Source organism: Notolepis coatsorum, assembly GCF_963971535.1.
Source record: "Notolepis coatsorum genome assembly, chromosome: 5".
In the NCBI taxonomy this organism is placed as follows: Eukaryota; Metazoa; Chordata; class Actinopteri; order Aulopiformes; family Paralepididae; genus Notolepis; species Notolepis coatsorum.
Window position 1 is genome coordinate 27220398 of NC_140169.1, and position 15810 is coordinate 27236207.

At 49.0% G+C, this 15810-nt stretch overlaps 1 protein-coding gene across 1 annotated transcript in view; it reads left to right on the top strand.

Moving 5' to 3' along the window:
• The window catches only part of LOC311228134 (polycystin-1-like protein 2), a gene marked incomplete at both ends in the record, with an annotated part of 152981 nt that overhangs the window by 59951 nt on the left and 77220 nt on the right, over positions 1–15810 (top strand). The window contains one exon of the mRNA XM_084314049.1: positions 3403–3520. Coding sequence (XP_084170175.1) covers positions 3403–3520 — 118 coding nt within the window. The remainder of the gene's footprint in view (positions 1–3402; positions 3521–15810) is intronic.

The following is a 15810-nucleotide window of genomic DNA, read 5'->3' on the forward strand; positions in this document are numbered from 1 at the left end:
TGTTTCCACTAAGAATGCGGTTATATTCATACTTTAAATTCAAGATCTTATTAAGGTCTTCTTGCAAAAGAGAGTTCCTGTAAGTCTGTTCAAGGGTCGGAAGTGTGTTTTCGATTTCCACCAGACGATGGCGCTGTTCCCTTTTTTTTTTTTACTTTCAAAGGAAATTATATGACCTCTCATTACTGCTTTAAGAGTCTCCCAGAGTATGGAGTCTGAGACCTCCCCTGTGTCATTGAACTCAAGGAATTCCTCCAAGTGAGCTGTCATACAATTAATAAACTCTTGGTCTGTGAGCAGCCACGGGTTAAAACGCCAACAGTAGCTTTGTTTGGGCAGAGCAAGCTTTATTTCTAGTGAAACTGGACTGTGATCCGATATTATTATATTATGATATTTGGTATTCACAATGTTAGTTATTAATTTTGCATCCACTAAAAAATAATCAATTCTCGTGTATGACTTATGGACATGCGAGAAAAACGAATAGTCTTTGTCCGTTGGGTGTTGTAGTCTCCAGATATCTACTATGTTTCTAGATTTAATTAAATTATTTAATGTTAGGACAGAAGCTATTGCTGTTGGGGTGCGGGAGGAGAGTCTATCCAGATATGGGTCAAGGTAGCAATTAAAGTCTCCACCCATTAATAAATTAGTGGTGCCTAGGTCTGGAATTAAATCAAATACTTTGCGGAAGAAATTTGGATCATCAGTGTTTGGGCCATATATGTTCAGTAAAGTGATAGGGAACGAATGTATGTTTCCAGTAATCATAATATACCTGCCATTTGGATCTGTGACTATTGAGGAAAGCTGGAATGGGATATTCTTGCGAAAAAGAATAGCGACACCTCTAGCTTTGGATGTGAAAGGTGACTGGTAAACTTGAGATATCCAGTTAGCCCTCAGTCGCCTCTGTTCTGTAGCTTTTATGTGCGTTTCTTGTAGAAACATTATGTCAGCGTTAAGAGACTTTAAATGCGCAAACACTTTGCCCCGCTTTAGAGCTTGCCCAAGACCGCGTACATTCCACGAGACCAACGTTATGTTATTCATATCTGTCTGATTTATACGAGTGGATCCTGACATGTAGGCTATACAATTGAAATAATGAGAACAGCCTGGAAAAGCACACTAGAATGAAAATTAAACAATGAGTCTGGCAGCTCTGGACAACATTCAAATAAAATAAAGATACCAGCAGTAATAATTCACCCAGCACAGTTACCACTATATCTGTCGCTAATAACATAGATTGTAATAATAATAGCAAAACAAATATATGAATAATATAAACCATATATAGACCAAGTTATATTGGGTAAGGAGAGTAATGCCATGGGTGATATTAACGTCCCCATCAATCATGATGACAACAGCACCATCCACAGCAGCACTAATGGTTAGAAAGAAAAGTTATCATATTTTTTTTTTAAACCCATGAACAGTGCCAAACAGAAGAGGGTTTCATATTACTCCAAGTCCATGTGGCCACGTTAGACTGAAATGTTCACAATATTTTCAGCTGACCAGTGTGGACAGCGCCACCATGGGCATACCTGTGTTCTGTATGATGTGTACAGTATGTACAGTAGTAGACAGTCTCATCCTAGGTCGGCGCTGGTGATGAGTGTGCCTCCACGTCTAGCGTGGGCTTGATCTCGGTTGTGTAGAAGTCCATTGCCTCCGATGCTTCGGTGAAGGAGTGAGTCTTATCCTTGAAGGTGATGAGCAGCTTAGCAGGGTGAGCCACCCCGTAGCGCAGTTTTGTTTTGCGTAAGAGTGATCTGAGCTCATCAAAGGAGGCTTGCTGCTTGCGTTGTTCTGCTGTGGCATCACGGAAGATGCTGATTTTATGTCCTTTGTACTGTAGCCCGCCTGGCTCTCTAGCTTTCCCACCGGCAAGACGCACAACCGTCTGTCTTATATCAGAGTTGTTGAGTTTAGCGATTAGGCATCGCGTCTTGCCTTTATTTGCTCCGATGCGGTGAGCGATATTGACCAAGTGAAGTGGACGTCCTAGATCTTGACCAAAAAGTTCGCTCAGCATTTCATTTACAAACAGTGTCGGGTTGCCTTGTTCTGTTCCTTCTGGTAGCCCAAAGATTCTCACGTTGAGTCTTCTGCTGTGGTCCTCCAGCGATTCCTTCTTCTGTTTTAATGATTTAACTTCCTCAGATAGTGATTTATTCTCCGCTTCCAGTTGTAACAGCCTTTGATCAGTGTCGTTGGCAGCCGTCTCAAGAGAGTCAATCTTGTCCAGGCATGATGTTACCTTTAGCTGGATTTTGTTTAGATGATCCTTGATTGGCTTTAGATTGGTTTCGAGTCCTGTAGCAAGTTCTTCTCGTACAATTGTTCTCATGAGCACAGCTAGGTCAGCGTTCTCCATTGTGAACTTTGTTTGTGCACGCGTGGACATGTGTTTGTTCAAGGACGATTAGATCGTTTTGAAAGAATCTGCTTACAAAATAAAAGGAGCTGATAAATGTCGAGTTGAAGTCAACTTAGTTTCTGTTCATTATGGGTTAAAAAATAGTGATAATTCGAGGGTTTGCTGCGACACGACGCAAGCTGTGTTCAGTCCATGCCACCGGAAGTCATTCTGCCATACATGGTCTCTCTCACCCCGGTAACAGGGCGTCTCAAAAGCAGGTGGCAGCCAAGTTCATTTGGCACGGGCTGAAAAAGGATGTGAGCGGGTGGGTTAAGACCTGTGTGATGTGCCAGCGCGCTAAGGTACACCGCCACATTAAAGCTCCTTTGGCCCAGTTCTCCGTGCCCGAAAGGAGGTTTGACCATGTGAATGTGGACCTGGTGGGTCCACTACCCCCATCGCATGGTTTCACATACCTCCTCACGATGGTGGACAGAACCACTCGGTGGCCAGAGGCCGTTCCGCTGTCATCCACAACGTCCACTGATGTGGCTCGGGCGTTTATATATACGTGGGTGGCCCGGTTCGGTGCTCCGTCTGACCTTTCGTCGGACCGCGGACGTCAGTTCACCTCTGAGCTTTGGTCCGAGATTGCCAGAAACTTAGGCGTGAGACTGCACCGCACTACCGCTTATCACCCGCAGGCTAACGGTTTGTGTGAGCGGTTTCACCGGTCCATGAAGGCTTCTCTCCGAGCTACCCTTAGCGATGGTAGTTGGGTCGACAGGCTCCCGTGGGTCATGTTGGGTCTCAGGACCGCCCCCAAGGATGATCTCCAGTCATCGTCGGCTGAGCTGGTCTATGGCCAACCGCTGCGGGTCCCCGGGGAGTTTTTACCTGACACCACAGACCCCTGGTCTGCGACCCAGCAGCGTGTTTCAAACTTGGAGAACGCTAGGGCATTTGTGCCGGTCCCCACCTCGCAGCATGGTTTGCCACAAACTCGTGTTCCACCCGGCCTCCAGGCGATGGAATACGTGTTTATACGGCACGATGCCCACCGCGGGTCCTTTCAACCCCCCTACGATGGCCCGTTTCGGGTCCTACAGACGGGAAGTAAGACCTTCGTGGTGGACATTGGCGGTAAACCGGAACATGTCTCGGTGGACAGGCTTAAGCCAGCTCACTTGGATGTGGATCACCCCGTGGTACTAGCTCAGCCCCCGCGGCGGGGGCGACCTCCCCGTGTTAAACCTCGTCACCCTAGGTCGCTTTTTGAAAATATGAGTCCCTCACCGCCCATTAGGCACCTTGCCCCTTGCCCTCCCCGCCACCACAAGGCCCCAGGGGGTCCCACGGTAGCTCATATGCCGGCTCCAGTTGTTCGGAGCCGTTATGGTCGGGAGGTCCGTCTACCGACCCGTTTTGTGAGTTAGTAGGGTGAATTCTGGGGGGACATATGTCAAGTCAAGTCAAGTCAAGTCAAGTCAAGAGTTTTAATTGTCACGGCATACAGGTATACAATGAAATGCGGCTGGTCTTGCCCGCGACGATGTGCAATACAGTGGTACAACATATAATAGAATCTAATAAAAATACAGTGGTACAACATATTAATAGAAACCAGTAAAAAACAACAGTGCAATAAACAGGTACATGGTGTGCCATCTCGGTATCTGTACATAGTATTTACAGAGCATATAGGGCATGCTAGGTAGCTTTAGTAGTGCAATACACTGTTCCTGATGTTATACTAATTTAAAGTGGCCTTTCCTCTGGCCATAAGTGTGCGTATGTGCGGCATGAGTGTTAAAGTGGCTGCTAGTGTGTGAGCGTGCTCAGCGTGCGTGTCGTGTATGTGCTTGTGTGTGCTTGTGTGTGGATAGTTCAGTTTCTGTGTCTCTCAATGTAGTGTAGTATATATGTAGTGGGCACTTACCTAACTGTCACTTTAAGGACACGGGGCATCCGGGGTATCTAGAGCGGCCATATTAACGCTTGACTTTGTTTGTTGTGGTATCCATGGCTATGCTATTAAATGATGCACACTGATGTGTGGTCAAAGAAACTTCACTCTCTTTGGTCGTGATTTCCCGTCTCCTACATTACCATGTATATCACATTACCATATATATCATATTACCATATATATCACATTACCATGTATATTACATTACCATATATATCATATTACTATGTATATCACATTACCATATATATCACATTAATATGTATATCACATTACCATGCATAGTACATTACCATGTATATCACATTGCCATGTATATCACATTACCATATATATCATATTACCATATATATCACATTACCATGTATATCACATTACCATATGTATATATTACATTACCATGTATATCATATTACCATGTACTGTATATCACATTACCATGTCTATCACATTACCATATATCACATTACCATGTATATCATATTACCATGTACTGTATATCACATTACCATGTATATCACATTACCATATATATCATATTACCATGTACTGTATATCACATTACCATGTATATCACATTACCATGTATATCACATTGCCATGTATATTACATTACAATGTATATCACATTACCATGTATATCATATTACCATGTACTGTATATCACATTACCATGTATATCACATTACCATATATCATATTACCATGTACTGTATATCACATTACCATGTATATCACATTACCATGTATATCACATTACCATGTATATCACATTACCATGTATATCACATTACCATATATTGTGGAAGTGAATCAATGAGACGAGCAGACGGAGTATCGAGTCTCTGAACTTTACTTCCAAACAAATCCAACAGAACCAAGGTACAGCCACACCCTTAAGTCAACTCCCTCCTGTCACTCAATCAGTGTCCATTCTGAAGTGAGACACCTCCATCTAGTGTCCACCACACAGCCCCCCCCCCCCCCCCCCCCCCGAACATTCAGAATTGACATTCAGTGCAACACCAAATAAACGGAACTGAACACAATAAACCCCCAAAAACAGTGCACCCAGTGTCTTCAGTCTCTTTTAGGAGGTCTGACCACGTGGCCATAACGACTGTACTTAACAGTCACAGGGAACGTGGAAGGGGAAAGGGTAAGGGTAGGGGCAGGGGGCCGTCCCCGCCGCCGCCAAGGCTTCGTCGTGGAAAGGTAGGGGTAACAACGGCCGGAGGACATGGGACAGGGGAAAACTTGGGTGGCTGGCCCCGGCGCCGGGGCTGAGCCAGCTCCACCGGCCCGTTTGGGACCACATGAGCAGGCTTAAGACGATCAACTGAGATCTGCTCCTTATTCCCCCCCATGTCCACCACAAAGTACTTGGGGCCCGGCTCGAGGACGCGGAAGGGCCCGTCATAGGGAGCCTGCAGTGGAGAACGGTGGGCATCATGACGGATGAACACATACCTCGCAGTCATCAGGTCCTTAGGAATGTAGGACTGGGGAAGGCAGTGATGTGTGGGAACTGGGGCAAACCCCCTCGCTGCGTCCTGGAAGGCAGATCGGTGAGCTGTAGTGGACCAAGGGGCAGAGGAACCAGGAAGGAACTCCCCTGGGACCCTCAGCGGTTGACCAAAAACCAATTCGGCTGAAGAGGCCTGCAGGTCTTCTTTAGGGGCAGTACGCAGGCCCAACATGACCCGCGGAAGACGGTCGACCCAGTTGCCGTCTGTGAGCGTGGCCCGGAGAGCGGCCTTCATGGATCTGTGAAAACGCTCACACATGCCGTTGGCCTTTGGGTTGTATGCTGTGGTACGATGGAGTTTCACCCCAAGTCTCTCAGCCAATGTGCTCCACAGCTCAGAAGTGAACTGGGATCCCCTGTCCGAAGTCAGGTCCAATGGCGTGCCAAACTGAGTGACCCAGCCGAAGATAAACGCCCGAGCCACCTCCGCAGCCGTTGTTGATGACAGGGGAACAACCTCCGGCCACCTGGTGGTCCTGTCCACCATAGTGAGGAGGTGTTTGAAACCCTGAGACGGGGGAAGTGGGCCCACCAGGTCCACGTGGACATGGTCAAACCGCCTCTCTGGAATGAGAAACGGCTCCAGGGGGGCCTTAGTGTGACGATGTACCTTGGCACGCTGGCACGCCACACAGGAGGCCGCCCATACTTTGACGTCCTTCCTAAGGCCCGGCCAGACGAACTTGGCCCCTACCAGCTTGACCGACGCCTTTACCCCAGGGTGTGAAAAGGCATGAATGGTGTCAAATACCCGGTGGCGCCAGTCAGTTGGAACCATGGGGCGGGGCTGGCCAGTGGAGACGTCACAGAGGAGCGTGGCGCCGCTGTCGTGAAACACCACATCCTCAAGTCGAAGTCCTGTCACAGCCGTCCTGAACGCCTGAAGGTCTGAGTCGGTGAGCTGGTCAGCAGCCATGGCAGCATAGTCGAAGCCCAGGTGCACAGGGCTGACGCGCGCCCGGGAGAGGCAGTCTGCCACCTGGTTGTCTTTACCGGCTACATGCTGGATGTCGGTAGTGAACTCCAATATGGCGGAAAGTTGGCGCTGCTGACGCCCCGACCATGGCTCCGTGGTCTTGGCCATGGCAAACGTTAGGGGCTTGTGGTCGACAAAAACTGTGAACTCGCGGCTCTCCAGCAAGAACCTGAAGTGACGTATGGCGAGGAAAAGGGCCAGGAGCTCCCTGTCGAATGTACTATACTTCCTCTCATTGTCGCGCAACTTCCTACTAAAGAAGGCCAGAGGCTGCCAGGCGCCAGCCACCCACTGCTTGCACACCGCATCTACTGCATAATCGGAGGCATCGGTGGTGAGGGCTATAGGAGCAGCAGGAGATGGGTGTGCCAGCATGGCGGCGTTGGCAAGGGCAGCCTTAGTGTAACTGAGGGGTTACAAAACCCTGACTGTATTAAAGATTGTGATAGATTAAACCACTGCTAGTTATGTACTTTAATTACTGGCCAGACAGTACATCAAATATAGATGGTGAACACCCACAAGAACATGGCATTGACAAAGAAATAGTATTTGAGGGTAATTTATTATTATTAGGCAACATTAGGTTACAGAATGAGAATTAGGGTCGCGCTTGTATGGCGAAGAATATACGTAAAGTCAGTCAATAGCATGAGTCACTAAGAATAGCAGGAATCCTACGATGGGTCTAAGTTGACACCACCTGTCGTATAGTAGCAACTAGATAGGGCAACACTGGTACCGCCTGGAGACAATGGGTTCCCTCCGGGGGTGTAAGGCCTGGAGGGTAGAGGAATGTTCGGGTACTCCATCTGATTCAATGAGGAATAAAGAGACTCCAGGTACAGGAGTCGGTCCTTGTAAACTCCCTTGATCAGCAGCAAAGTAATAATTGTAATCCAAATGCTAGATAGCATTGATGACAGCTAGCCAGCCTCCGTCCACGAGGCCGGCCCAAGTTGTAATCCTCACGAGGTTGAATCCCAAACGACAGTGGAAATCAACGATGCTCTTCTCCGGGTACCACGTTCCAAATAAATATAATCCAACCAGTAATGGTTCTGCAATCGCCGACGCCGATTCTCCTGTGTACATGTCCAACGGTTCTCCGCCTAGGACTCCTCGGGTGTGGGCGACGTATTTAGGCCACACACACTGGCTAAGTACACTAGCTAAAGACACGACGAACCGCTGGGTAATGCTACACACGAATGAACTGTGGCCGCATGATATACAATAAATGAACGACTATTTACTTCACATTAGATTAGGTCGAACTTGACGTTACTTCATTAAACTCTGACACTTTTACTATTCTATTCGCACATGGTTCTCAATGCTCTGTTAGACGCAAGGTTGAATCAAATCAAATCAAATTTATTTATAGGGCCCGACAACACACGGTAATGTCCCCATGGGCCGTAAAGATCTTCTTTAAACAAGTCAAGAAGAAAACATAACAATAAGTCAAGAACAGAACAAGAACACCATAAGGTCCAAACATTTTTAGATGAATGCAAATAAATGAAAGAATGCAAGCACTCCCAGACATACCCCACGCGAAGGTAAGGAAAAACTCACTAAAACCTAACAATAGGGAAAAAAGCTCCACAGGCAGTGTGGAGGAGAGAAACCTTAGAAGGGCCATTCAAGGGGGGATCTCCCTTCTTAGATGTTGGTGATAGTAGTGTTGCAGACGGACAGTTGGTAAGCATGCACTCATGTGTGTAGTGGAACACAGATGAGTGCATGCAATAGCAACTGTACATTTTGAAAAATTAAAGATAGAGCTAATAGCGATAGCAACTGAACATTTTGAAAGATTAAAGATAGAGCTGATAGCGAATCTATTTGAGGCACAGGGGCGGCGCAAAGAGGGTCACTTCACTGCACGTTGACTCGTGGTGAAGGTGGGTAAGGTACTGAACGAGGCTGAACTACTGGTGTGCGCACCTTGCGCTGTATTTATACTTAAGTGAATATCTAGTCCCAAACCGCAGTCTTTGTCTGGTATCAATACGCTGACTCCGGGCATGTTCTGACATGCCTGAACTTGTCTTTGAACCTGCCGTTGGGGGCTTGCGCGCTGGCGCCTGGGGGCGCTGTCCAATAGGAGAGCGAATATTACTCTGGTTTGAACGCAGGTAAAGGGATATTCCGTGTATATATATAAATAATATACAAAGTATATCAAACAATAAAGGTAGATTCTCAGTTTAATCTGGCCCTTCACAACAGCCGCCTCCTAATTAGTCCGCACCTAATTAGTTAAAGGAGACAGATTAATAGTCCAGTCAACTGCTCAATGTCTGTTGTGGGGAGTAGGGCAATCTACAAAGTCAGTGGGTCATGATCGTCATCAGGGGAGTCAGGGAGCCTCGGCAACTCTATCAGCCTTGCCACGGGTCGGGTGTAGGTCCGCCCCTGGACAATAACTTCTGCCGCTCTGACCTTTCCGTCAGCACCAGTGATCACTTTGCTTACGCGGCCGGCCGGCCACATAGCTCGGGGTAGTGACTGGTCTATGATCATAACGACTGTGTCCACTTTTAAGTTGTCCCTGTCCTTGACCCGTTTCTGACGGGCTGGAAGGGATGGTAGGGAGCTTAGGAGGAAGCGGGCCTGAGACTGGTTGATCTGTGCTTGGCTGTGTCTCCACATCCTCCGTCTGTTCCTCTTGTTCGGTCTGTACCCCGTCTGAGGAGGGGCCGGTTCCGGCCGCCCCATCAAGAAGTCGTTTGGGGTGCTGGGTTCGAGGTCAGCTACGTCGCTTGGAGCGCAGCTGAGGGGGGTGGAGTTCGGAACTCCCTCTTCTTGAGCCCACGGTTCTCTCACAGGCCTCTCGTCTAATGTCAATAGCCTCTCAACTGGCTGTACGAGAGAGTGGCCTGTGTCGCTCACCTTTGTGTGCAGGCAGCGTGTAGACGTGGGTTGACTGTCAAGTCCGTAGAGGGGGCCCTGGAGCGTCCACCCGAGTCGGGTCTGAACCGCGACTGGGCATCCTTTAGGTCCGATGTGGGCCGCCTCGATTGGGACAAGGAGGTCCGCGTGGTCGGAGCCTATGAGCAGGGTCGGTGTGGCGCCGTTGATGAGCGGTATAGGTAGTCTGCGTAGGTGCGCGTACTTCGCCATCAGCTGTGGGCTGGGGTAGTAGTAGCTTGACAGGCCTATGTCATGGCCTGTAAATGCCTTAGTAATGCTGTACCGCTTCGCGGGCTGCCCGACCGCTGCTATCGTGAATGAGACGTTCTTGCCCTTTATGGTTTTCAGGTCTCGCTGAATAGTACGGATTGTCATTGTTTCTTTGGTACCCCGCAGGCCCAACTGGGCTGCGGCGGAAGCGAGGAGGAGAGTCTTTTCAGACCCATCATCTAGGATGGCGTAAGTGTCCAGGACCTTGTCCTCGTAGCTCAGGAGCACTCTGACCACTTTGATGAGCACTCGGGAGCTCCCGCTCTTCGCAGGGTCTATGTACATGACGTTCACTCTCGAGCTGCTTGGGGGTACAGGTTTCTTCTTGTTGCTGTCGTGTAGGACCTCCAAGTGGGCGCCGTCGCACTTGCTGCATCTTTTCTTTAGGCGGCACTCAGCTGCCATATGGCTGCGCGCGCAGCGGAAGCAGCAGCGGTTGGCTTTGATCCACTGACTCACCTCGTCAGCGTTCAGCTTCTTGAAGGTGTCACATTGAGACAGCCAATGTTCATTTTCACAGTACTGGCATACAATCTTCCACTTCCCCTTGGTCTGGGGGGTGCTGTGGTTCTTGTGCTGCGGTACTGACTCGGCCTGGTGCATAACTGTCACTGACCGGCGGTTATCGTTGGACCTCCGAGGTCCATCTCTTGGGCTAGAGCCACTCCACACGAATGTGTCCAGTCGTAGACTGCTAACTTCCCTTGCGAGGAAAGCAGCCAGGTCTAGGAGGGATGGTTCTGGGCCGTTGGGGTCACGGTGGTCTTTCTGCCGCCGAAAACGCTCTTGACGGGCTGGAGGGAGCTTCTCCAGTATTCGCTCCACGTTAGAATTTGCATACAGTTCATGTCTCCCCTTCTCCTTTTGTGACCCCAGCATCCCCACGAGGGATTGTACCTTGATAGAGAGGTCATCTAGTGCTCTATTGTCTTTGGCTGGGGGGAGGCGGTCGATCTCTCGTATTTCTTGGATCACGTAATCCCATATGCGTCCATAGCGCGCGTTGAGGGCCACCAGAGCTGTGGAGTATGGGGTGCTTGAGTTGGAATGTGCCAGCGCTATGTTATGCGCTCTGGGCACCTTGAGATGCTTGAGGAGGATGGCATATTTGTACGACTCGTCGTGGACATGGGACATCATAGTCTCCAAACACATGCGTAATTCCGTGTACTGTGCTCTGTCCTCGCGCGTAAAGTCTGGGAACGTCGGTGCGCCAAGGTAAGATGCCATGGATGGCTGGGACACCGATGAGCGTAGGGGGAGAGGCCTCCTGGGCGAGTCTCCCCGTACGTGGGGTCGTGGGTTAGTGCTGGGTGGGTACCAGAGGCCGGGCCCCCAGGTGCTGCTCCTCGGTGCTGACTGTGTATTAAACTCAACCTTGGTTTGGGTCGGGGGTTCATAACGCAGTGGCTCGGGGCTGGGGTCGGGGCTGTACTGGGCCTCCTGGTCCAAGATGGGTTCGTGCTGGTGGGCTTGATATCCCTCCTCTTCCTCCGCTAGGTCCTGGAGTCTTCTAGTTAGTTTCTCGGCGATGTAGCCTGTAGCTCCACAGGGAAGAAAGCTAGCCTGCCTCAGGCTCTCTGAGGCGCAGACTCGACGTGGCTCCTCACAGGGTAAATCCCACACACGTGTGGGCGTCGGCGATTCTCCGCTCCATTAATTACAGGACCAAAAGCAAATATAATCCAGCCGTAAAGGGCTATGCAGTCGTCGGGTAGATAATCCAGTGTACATGTCCACACGGTCCTCGTCTAGGTCTCCTCGGGTGAAAGCGCCATGAAAGCAGCCCAGCCTGGATAAGCACTCTAGCTGATACGAGGAAACGTTGGTGATGCTGGTCACTGTAGAACTTTAGCCGCACGATACACTATACACAAATAGACTATTACTGACTTAATAGAAATATGTCGCACTCGACGGTATAGCGCCAAACTCTGACACTTCAGTTATTAATTCGCACGCGGTCTCAATGCTCTATTTGGGGCCAAAACAGGCCATACTTCACCGCACGTCGTATCGTGGGTGAGGCTTCAACTTATTGGGTAACAACACTAAGTTTCTCCAAGTACTTCTGTATTCACCTGCGCCATATTTATATGCACGGCGAACAATCTAGTGCCAACCTCATTTCTGTCTCGTATTCTTGGGCAAAGCCGGGCATGTACAGACATGTATTGACGGTGGCTTTGAACCTGACTTCGGAGGCATGGCCTTGGCGCCTGTGGACCGCTGTCCAATAGGAGAATGAAATATTATGGTCTGTACTAGGCTAAAGGGATATTCCGTGTATATGTACAAGGAATATACAAGGGATATCAAACGATATACAAATATTATGCAATATATATCAATCAATAAATATATATATTTGGTTTAATCTGATCCTTTGTAACATAAGGGATAATATATAGCTACAAGGTCATTGTCGCAAAATAATTGACCGACACAGAGTTTAAAATACAGAGGCGCCTCGGTGAGGTGTTTTAAACGTCAGTGAAGGTCAATTATTTTGCGATGATGACCGAGTATAGCTATACATTATCCCGCTTATTACATGGCTAACTTACTAACAATATACCTAATTCATTTTACAAAATCGACAAGACGAGATCAAATGCAGACGCAGTTGTTCTGTGGCTCTGTCAGCCCAAATAAAGTGATTATTATTATCGCGGGCAGCCCGGCAGGTGTGTCTGATTGCACTGAAACAGTGTGTGTCAGTGGGGCTTGATTACTCCAGCTGCAAAAAACAATAATCACCGGTGGTTATGTAAGGGATAATGTATAGCTACGAGGTCATTGTCGCAAAATAATTGACCGACACGTAGTTTAAAATACCGAGCCGCTTCGGCGAGGTGTTTTAAACGTCAGTGAAGGTCAATTATTTTGCGACAATGACCGAGTAAAGCTATACATTATCCCGCTTATTACATGGCTAACTTACTAACAATATACCTAATTCATTTGACAAATCGCAGTTGTTCTGTGGCTCTGTCAGCCCAAATAAAGTGATTATTATTATCGCGGGCAGCCTCTGTTCTGGCTCCGCTGTAATACACACACTCCGCTGTCAGTGCAGTCGCGGCAGGTGTGTCTGATTTGCTGCACTGATGTGGGCTTGATTGCGAACAGCTGCGCACATCGGTCATTATTGTCCCACAGCGGTCATTATTGAAAAATAATGACCGCTGTCGGGGGGCTATTGACCAATCACAAGCAAGCATTTCGGCGAATGTGAAAACGCCATGTAATAACGAAAAATAATTCACCGCTGTCGGGGGCTATTGACCAATCACAATCAAGCATTTCAGCGAATGTTAAAACGCCATGTAATAATACTGTTGTGAAGGGCCAGATTAAAGTTGAGAATCTACATTTATCGTTTTATATACTTTGTATATTATTTATATATACACGGAATATCCCTTTACCTGCGTTCAAACCAGAGTAATATTCGCTCTCCTTATTGGACAGCGCCCCTAGGCGACAGCTCGCAGGCCCCCCAACGGCAGGTTCAAAGACAAGTTCAGGCATGTCAGGACATGCCCGGAGACAGCGTATTGATACCAGACAAAGACTGCGGTTTGGGACTAGATAGTCACTTAAGTATATATAGAGCGCAAGGTGCGCACAGCAGTAGTTCGTTCAGTACCTTACCCAACCTTACCCCGAGCACCTGCTTGTCCATCTAAACAAGCCAACGTAGTTCATCGTGGTGAAGTGAGCAACTCGTGCGTTGAGAACATGTGCGAATAGAATAGTAAAGTGTCAGAGTTTAATGCAGTAACGTCAAGACCAGCAGAACCATTACTGGTTGGATTATATTGCTTTGGAACGTGTTACCCGGAGAAGAGCATCGTTGATTTCCACTATCGTTTGGGATTCAACCTCGTGAGGATTACAACTCGGGCTGGCCTCGTGGACGGAGGCTGGCTAGCTGTCATCAGTGCTATCGAGCATTTGGATTACAATTATTGCTTTGCTGCTGATCAAGGGAGTTTACAAGGACCGACTCCTGTACCTGGAGTCTCTTTATTCCTCATTGAATCAGACGGAGTACCTGAACATTCCTCTACCCTCCAGGCCTTACACCCCCGGAGGGAACCCATTGTCTCCAGGCGGTACCAGTGTTGCCCTATCTAGTTGCTACTATACGACAGGTGGTGTCAACTTAGACCCATCGTAGGATTCCTGCTATTCTTAGTGACTCATGCTATTGACTGACTTTACGCATATTCTTCGCCATACAAGCGCGACCCTAATTCTCATTCTGTAACCTAATGTTGCCTAATAATAATAAATTACCCTCAAATACTATTTCTTTGTCAATGCCATGTTCTTGTGGGTGTTCACCATCTATATTTGATGTACTGTCTGGCCAGTAATTAAAGTACATAACTAGCAGTGGTTTAATCTATCACAATCTTTAATACAGTCAGGGTTTTGTAACCCCTCAGTTACAATTGGTCCCTCGAGCCGGAGGGTATCAGTGTAATATTTAATATAATATTAATATTGACATGGCCAGCGGTGAACACTCTCCAAGCGGCTCTCCTAAGCTAGAACGCCCGCAGCGCAAACGTCAGCCACCTCCATATCTAGAGGACTTCGCTTTCGTTTTACCCCCTAGCTTATCTAAACGGACGTTAAATACGGATAAAACGGATAGTTTAAGCATGCCCACTCCTATCAACTTGGCGGCCCTGCCAGTAGAGACCCCAGTGGGTTCAAACGAAACTGACTTAGCTCACGGGGGGGACCAAGCGGGACATGACGTGACTATACCTCCAGACAGCGTCACCGGGATAGACCCCGGAGCGCTCCAGGATAAAGAAAGCGCTCCAGGGATAGACCCCGGTGCACAACCAACCCAAGAGCGCTTACCCGAGACAGATCTCGGTGCGCAACCAAGAGAAGAGTACCGCGCTCAAGAGATAGACCTCGGAGCGCGCCAAGAGAACAGGTCTCCACCAAGCCATGTCTGCGCCCGATCACCTCCGTCAGTGTCATCCCCCAGCGAGGCGGACCAGAGACTGGCGCAAGCCTTGATCGCCACGCTGACAGCTTCAACCGAAAGAGACCGACTCCAGGGTGAGCGCGACCGTCTCCAAGCACAGACGCTTAGTGAGCGCGAACACTCTGCAGTGGAACGAGAACGCATCCGACTAGAAGAGAGTCGCCTCCAGGCTGACGCAGCGATGACCATCAGACTGGAAGAGAGGCGCCTCCAGGCTGAAGAAACCATTCAGCGAGACCGTACCAACGCGCAACGCGATGCACAGCGCAACGCCGGCAATGCACAGCGCGAGGCGGAACGAGACCGCGGCAATGCACAGCGCGACGCCGCCAATGCACAGCGCGAAGCGGAGCGGGACCGCCTGCAGGCGCAGATGATAGAACAATTGATCCAGAGGGCTACCCCCCACTCTTCCACGCGGAGCTCCCGGAGATCATCACGACACGGGTCGAGGGCACCTTCCCCTCCCCGACACATCTACACGGGACCCAGCCAACAGGAAGAACCTGTCTACGTCGCCGAGCCCCCTCCTCGACCGGCCTATACGGGACCCAGCCAACAGGAAGCACCTGTCTACGTCGCCGAGCCCCCTCCTTGACCGGTCTATACGGGACCCAGCCAACGGGAAGATCCCGCCTACGTCGCCGAGAGACTAACTAGAAGACTCCAAGACCTAGCGGAGGAAGAGGAGGGATATCAAGCCCACCAACACGAACCTACTTTGGACCAGGAGGCCCAGTACAGCCCCGAC